Consider the following 7763-nt stretch of genomic DNA (forward strand, 5'->3'; position numbering starts at 1 on the left):
GCATGTTGTCTTCTTATATGATGTTCATTCGTTTTTGTGAGTCCTGTGTGTGCTATCGTGGAAACCCCCTTTTGAGCGTATTTTTTATTGTTTCTAATCCTAAAAAAATGTAATAACATTAATATTGTTCATTGCTTATAACAGTAATGATCTGTCTGTAATAGGAGTGATCACATAAGTAACGGTTGACGTCTTTTTTTAAGAGAACCCCCCCCCCCCCCACACACACACACACACACATCCTGGTCTATATTAAAATCTTACATAAATATAGATTTGATACCAGATATTAGTATCATGGAGATAAACTGTACAGTGAGTGGTATTTAACTGGATACAGACAAAGAGATCACAGTGTCTTCTACCTGACCGTCAGTTAATTAATTTCCTGGTGTCTGGTTCGCACAGCAGACACTTTGATTTGAAGAGCTGTAACCAGAATTCCGCTGAAGAGGTCGCGCAAGGACTTCTGAAGGAGTTCAGCGTCTGTGAGCGGAGAGCAGTGTGTGTGTGTGTGTGTGTGTGTGTGTGTGTGTGTGTGTGTGTGTGTGTGTGTGTGTGTGTGTGTGTTTCATTCAGTGAAACGCAACACCCTGCTTCTCTGTCTGAAGGCTCTTCGGAAACAGGTTTGATTATATTTAAAAGCTTGACCCGGGAGAGAAACCCAAACAACTGTCTGTTCTAACATTAGCAGTGCGGCTGCGGACTACTACGAATTCTATTATTGTCTGGGCTCGGATGTGTTCCAAAAGGCAACTCACATCAAAAAGATCTGCTCTTTTGTCTGCAGTTGGTGGAAAAAATATATATATATCAGTAACCACCAAATAGTAACCTTAATTTGAAGGACTGATGGTATGCCTGGAAAGGCATGCTGGTAGTGGGCCTGTCTGCACATCACCATCATCATCGTCATCATCATCATCATCATCATTATTATTATTATTATTATTATTATTATTATTATTATTATTAAAGAGCACATGTCCACGCCATGTGTATAGAAGATGCAAAGCCCATGAGTGCTCTTTTTCCACGAGGAATCACGTGAAAGTGAATAAATGATGTGATGAAAGTATCACAGGGTTAAAATTAAACTTCGGGAACAGTGTTGATTTCAAAACAACAACAACATTTTTATATCAGCTCATACTTTTTTCCATCTTGCGCTTTCTTTCTCTGCAGAGTGCCTGAGCTCCAAGTATGGTGTTTTCTTTCAAGTATTTTCATATCCTTTAATTATTGCGGCAAAGAGAAAGTTGCTAGTAACGATGTCACCTGATTGGGATTGAAAGAACTTTGGTAAGGAAAAAAAAATTTTTCCCCACCCCCATAGAAGAGGAGACCGCCCACCAGAGACAGTCAACCCGAGACCCCTTATAGATTTAAAGAGAGGCTGCATTCTCAGACTGACACTTATTCAACACTGCCACCTTAAGCAGATTACTTTTGCGCTGCCTGTGTCAAATACGTGGTTCACTTTGCCTCTCCATCATGTTTGGGATGCTGAAACACCACCTTCACCCGGGCATTTTTCTCTTGTTCTTATGGCTTTGTCACCTCATGGAACATCAAAAAGTTCAAGGTAAGCTCTCCTTATCAATTTCCTTTTATTCTCTTTCGCTTTTTTTCTTTTTTCTTTTTTAAAACGTGCACTGCTGTCAGTCACAGAACTCGCGGGGTGTCTTCCACTTGCTGCCACCGAAAAACTTTTCAAAGTTTCTTGATAAAAGTCTCTCTACATCAGGCAGTGATTGCGTAAAGCGTATAGAAAACAGGTGCCCTGTGGGACACTTCAAAGTGAGATTATATGGCAAGTTTTGCAGTCGTCACCATGCGCGCGAACTACAGCCGCCACGCCGTGTTGGTGACAGTCTTTCACAATACCTGAACATATTTTTGCAACTGTGTGAGCGTTTAGCATTCCGCGATGTTGTTGTCAATCCTCCAACAAACTTCAGAATATCCACTGTGAGCGTGTTATTTATACATTTCCCGCTAGTAGCCTTTCTGCATTGTATGCAAACACAGTTGCAGTTTTATACCTATGCAGGCTTTTGCACCCATCATTCATGGTTTCGGGGGACATATTTCAATTCAGCATAAGAAACACACCATCTCATGAAGATTTAAAAAAATGTGTTTGTGTCTTTGTCGGTTTAAACATGCTGTTACTGTCTGTGGGAAGTAATATTTTTGGCATGTAACTGGAAAAACTGTTATGTATCACATTTTAATATCTCTGAAATAAACTTTACATTGCTTTTTTTTAATAAGTAAGTCATTGTCTGCTTGCTGTCTGGGATAACGTAGTGAGTGAGGCGTTGGAGACGGTGGTGTGTGTAGCCTTGTTACCTAAAAACCGTGGTTTTCTAAAGGAGAAAGATTGGCTGCTATTTAACGCTGTCTAGACGCTCCCGTTTCTGTCCAGTGATAGCAAGCAGACACTGGGAATAAAAGACAACCCCCCTCCGAAGATTCTTCTTACTTTTTTGGTTATGGCTGCATTGTAAGGGCTGTCAGTCACAGTTGGGATAGGCAAGTGTTAACAGTCTCGCAAAAAAAAAAAAAAAAAAAAAAAAAAAAAATCAGACAAAATACTGTCGGGAGGGCGAAAAGGGAGGGAGGGAGCGTCTCGGATAATACGGCTGCGTGTGTATATTGAGTCTGGGTCAGCGGGTTTTTAGACGTCCAACATGCGGCATTCGAGCTTTTTTGGGTTTTTTTTTTTTTTTTGTCTACAGCTGGGAACTGTTGGTTGCAGCAGGGGAAAAACGGGAGGTGCCAGGTGCTCTACATGCCCGGGATGAGCAGGGAGGAGTGCTGTCGGAGTGGAAGACTGGGGACGTCCTGGACCGAGGAGGACGTCCCCAACAGCACGCTCTTTAGGTGGATGATCTTCAATGGCGGAGCTCCCAATTGCATACCTTGCAAAGGTGGAGGTGCACTCATTTTCCTTCGTTTTCTCACATTACATGTAATCACTCATTTTGGTTAATGAATTAAACTGGTGCTCTGGTTTGCGTAATTGTCCCATTACTTTACGCGCCAGAATACACACCAGGGGAAAAAGAAATCCTCATTAGCATCACATAACACAGAGCTTTTGTTTTAGAAACCTGCGACAATGTTGACTGTGGGCCCGGAAAGAGGTGCAAGTTGAACCGAAGAAGCAAGCCGCGCTGCGTGTGCGCACCAGACTGCTCCAACATCACCTGGAAAGGACCTGTCTGCGGCTCTGATGGAAAGACCTACAAAGACGAATGCGCACTGCTAAAAGCTAAATGCAAAGGTCATCCCGATCTGGACGTACAGTACCAGGGCAAATGCAAGAGTAAGTAAATGTAACTGTCACCACATTTCTGAAAGCTGAGCGAGCTAGAAAGAATCCGTCGCTTTCTTGTATTTCTTGCATTTCGTGTCATTTTCACACAACTCTCCCAATGTCTTTGTTTCGCCAGAAACGTGCCGTGACGTCTTGTGCCCCGGCAGCTCCACATGCGTCGTAGACCAGACCAACAACGCGTATTGTGTGACGTGTAATCGGATTTGCCCCGAGGCGACGTCGCCTGAGCAATACCTCTGTGGAAACGATGGGATCATCTATGCCAGCGCGTGTCACCTGAGAAGAGCTACCTGTCTCCTCGGCAGGTCTATTGGAGTGGCATATGAGGGAAAATGCATCAGTAAGTCTGCAGCTACACGCATGAAAGCGTGAGACTTTACTCCCTGAGAGAGAGAGAGAGAGAGAGAGAGAGAGAGAGAGAGAGAGAGAGAGAGAGAGAGAGAGAGAGAGGTGCAGCAGTAATTCACTGCTCATTTTTGCCAACATTCCAGTGAGGAGGGGGTCTTAGAGAGAATGTGTGTTTGGTAGTTGCTTGTGTTTGCTCAAGAAATGATAGACATCTTATTATTTCCTGATGTTGGCAGCACTTTCCCATTTGGGAAAGAGGGAATGAGAGGGGGAGGGAGATGGAGGAAAACAGGGGAGTGCTGGGGGCCATGAAGACATGCTTCAAGTTTTGAGTCAGATTGATTCTTACACAGATAGTAGTCAATTTCAGTCTTGTAGTCTTTAAAAGGCTAATTAAAAACAAAGCTTTCTGTTCCACACCACGAGGCCTTATCCCGTAAAGTAGGATTTAGTTTTTATTCTCTCTAATTCTCTAAAAAACTAGGTAGTCATTTGATCCTGCTTGAAAAACATTCATGATAATCCATCTAATCAAAGATTTCCTCTCTCCTTATTTCCTTCTTTCTTCTCCCAGAGGCCAAGTCATGTGAGGATATCCAGTGCAGCACGGGGAAGAAGTGTCTGTGGGATGCTCGGATGGGCCGAGGCCGTTGCTCATTGTGCGATGAGTCCTGTCCGGAGAGTAGGACAGATGAGGCGGTGTGTGCCAGCGACAACACCACATATCCCAGTGAATGTGCCATGAAGCAAGCTGCTTGCTCAATGGGGGTGCTGCTTGAAGTCAAACACTTAGGATCTTGCAACTGTAAGTAAATTACAAAAGCAAAATATAAAAAGAAAAGAAAGAAACAAAATCCTCCCCTCCTTCTCTGAGCAAAAGACAATATTCTATGTTGCTTTCCCAACAAAAACCTCCTGTGAAATTGCCCCCCACCTTCCACCTACCCTGATTTTCCCTGAGCTCCCACCCCGGCCACATCACCAACCACAGCTTAAGCAAGCAGAAAAGACTTGGGGAATGGAAGAACTTGCATGACATTGTCCTCGTTGCTGGCTTTTGTTCTCGTGTTGTTTTTTTGTTTAATTTTCGTTTTTTTTTTCACGTTTTCCCAATTCTGCAAATCCTGCTAACAGAAAGATGCGCGAAAAACTTATATCAGCAAACTGTTTGCAGTGGATCTATACTTTCTGAGAAAATAGGTGTGTCTATGGTCATGCTAGTGACCTGCGGGAGCAGGTTGCCTTAAATCCCATGCAGTATTTTTTCAGTCATTAATGGTTTAATGTCCAAATCTTTACAGCTTGTAAATTCCATGGTCACATTGTTAATTCCCTGGAAATGGTCTATTTTCTTTATTATTATTATTATTTTTGGCTATAATCAATTTATTCAAAATGCACTGACGCTTGTGACATAAACCACACTGCCAACACGTCAGTTAAAAAAAGAATGTGTTTAAACAGACGTATGACGTGCATAAGGTGATTGTAACATTGGTACCATTGATAACAATGATGGATTTGTACACTAAGATTCATGTGAACTGCCTGTCATAGACCAGTGTGAGCTATTTATTAACCCACAAATCTCCAGACAAAATACTAAATTTAACAACAGCTTTGAGGTAGTTTCAAATTGACATTCCAAATTTCTATTTAGAAGGTTGTTTGTTTGTTTTTCCTAACTGGCTTAATATAATGTGATTAAGGTTTGCAATGAAGTCCAAGGGACCAACTTTATGATCACCTCATGGGCTAAAAGTCATAATTTACAGTGTGCAGATTGAGCATAAGCTTGTTGATCCACGCTCCCTTACTTCCCATCCCATCATCAGAAAAACGTTCATTAGCTAACGCATTCATACCGCTTCCAGTGACTGTATCGTGTATCAAAACTCCTTTTGGATTAATGAGGGACTACCTGTGTTTTCATGTATCGTTACCCTTGTGCTTGCTTGTGTGCTTTTTTATGTGTCCAATGTAAATCTCTTGTGTAAAAAGAAAAAGAATATACCTCAGAACTGTGCTAACGATCTCTGACCTGCTTGCTAAGGTCAGGCTGTGACACAGAGTCCTCCCTCCCTGTTCGTTTGAGCCAGAAGCGAAAATATTAGTAATCAGAGAAAAGAAACTATAGCGAGTCCAAGAACACAAAAGCACTTTTCTGTGTTATGTGTGTCTGCTTTCAGGAATCTGCTCAAAAGAGACCTGAGCCACTGGAACCATCATCCCCAGTGCCCCTAAACCCGCTTCCCATCCTCCCCTTAACCCACCTCGTGACCTTCCCCTAACCTCCAACTTGCCGATCCTTTCCATTGTCGCTCCTTTTTCTCATGTTGCAGCCCTGACTTGCTCGATTATGTAAATGGACATTGTATAATTAATTGGGGATGCCACAGCAACTACTGCTGCCAAGTCACACAGACTGTTCCTCACACAAACATAATCATATACACAAAAGAAAGAAACAGAAAGGAGGCTGTGTGCCAGTGGCTTAATTGTGAGATTTATTTTTTTGACAGTGATATTCTGCGCTGTTGTGGTCCATATTCATACAACAGCTACCATATATTCTCCCATATAGCCATTACAGAAGACCAGGAGGAGGATGAGGAAGATGAGGACTCAGACTACATGGCCTATGTCCATTTATCTTCTATACTGGATGGATAGGCTCACATCACTAGGGGAACAGTCCTAGGGCAAGGAATCATGTCCATACTGTACATTATGTGTATGCTTATTTATTTTTTAAAGAAAAAGGAAGTATACATATAGTTCAGTCTGCTAGATGTTTATTTATACTTTTTGTGTTTTATAAATTATACATTTACATTGTCAGGCTATCACCTACCATGATATATTGTGTTACCACTCATTTCCCTTTTTTGTTGTTTTCCCTTTTACTTTCTTTTTTTATCATGAAGAAATATATTTGTCCAAAGAAAAGCAGTGTTATTTATTTTTCATGGTACCGTGTAAGTATAAGTCCTCTTCAAGCTGTAAATTGCATTCCCTGAGCTGTAAAAAATCTGCTTGTTTCTGTCAAATCTCTATCACAGATGTTTATGTCACACATACATAAATGCATGTTTAGGCTGTGTGTTTATTTATTGGGAAATATATCAATCATTTTATGTACAGAAGTGTGTCTGGTTTGTTTACAACTATAATTACTGACCAAAGGGATTCTCTCAATGGTTTTGCAAAAGAGCACTGTAAATGGTGCAACACAGCAGTGATGGAATAGAAAAGAAAAAAAGAGCCATTTAGTTTTTTCTTTTCTTAGTTTTAAGTTTCCTTCAGTTTTAGCCCTTTAGGTTTGTTTCCACATGGAGACTGTAGACATAATTAAATATAGCTTTTATTTTGTCTCACTACATTAGAGGTAAGTTTGGGCAATACTTGATTACTTTGGAAACAATGTGCCATTAACATTTGTGAGCTGTCTTCTTGCCAATGTACTCCGTACTGCTCTCACAGAGCTACACTAGGACTAACATACTGCAATACTCTACACTATATCTGACTTCTTCACTTTGTTTCTTTTTATTTGTTTTTTTTTCTCCTCAGAATGCATTTTTTTGTTTTCAAACATCACAAGAGAAATACAAAATTCTGTTATGAATATATAGTTTTGTATTTTTTATGTAAATGTCATATGTACATACAAAGTTTGATGGTATTTGTACAGATATGAAGAGTGAATCAATAAAAGTTTTTTTTCCTTATAATTTTATCTGACTCTGGTGGATTATTTATTAGACATATGTCTAAATCTATCATAGCTTCAATGCAAGCGTTTACTTTAAAGAATAAAAGACTGGACATCAATCAGATCAAATTAAACCATACCTTTTATAGGCTTAGTCTATTTTGATGGCCATCACTTCACATCATTGTCATGAGATATTTTATTCATTTGGACTGGCTAAAACTTGAGCTATAAACAATTTCTAAACTTAAAAAGGATTTGCTAAAAATGTATATTCATACATATCAGTAAAACTACATATACCTTTACCCAGGGGATTTTATCTGCATTTCCTGTTACTGAATGTTCCAAAAA

At 40.4% G+C, this 7763-nt stretch overlaps 1 protein-coding gene across 3 annotated transcripts; it reads left to right on the forward strand.

The window, feature by feature from the left end:
- The first annotated feature begins 1376 nt into the window (after positions 1-1376).
- Positions 1377-7430, forward strand: fsta (follistatin a). Of its 3 annotated transcripts, none has more exons than XM_085475988.1 (6): positions 1377-1585; positions 2745-2942; positions 3116-3334; positions 3462-3686; positions 4269-4499; positions 5884-6346. In XM_085475988.1, coding segments are annotated over exons 1-6 (966 nt in total). In that variant the 5' UTR covers positions 1377-1494; the 3' UTR covers positions 5886-6346. The 3 variants fall into 3 exon arrangements, with proteins under 3 accessions (XP_085332114.1, XP_085332112.1, XP_085332113.1); XM_085475986.1 differs by having other exon boundaries at positions 1379-1585; positions 6279-7430; XM_085475987.1 differs by having other exon boundaries at positions 1379-1585; positions 2745-2936; positions 6279-7430.
- Positions 7431-7763: the final 333 nt, after the last annotated feature.

This window comes from Copadichromis virginalis, linkage group LG12 (genome assembly GCF_057382275.1).
Source record: "Copadichromis virginalis isolate Kocher_CV1m ecotype Utaka linkage group LG12, C_Virginalis_male_GT1.1, whole genome shotgun sequence".
In the NCBI taxonomy this organism is placed as follows: domain Eukaryota; kingdom Metazoa; phylum Chordata; class Actinopteri; order Cichliformes; family Cichlidae; genus Copadichromis; species Copadichromis virginalis.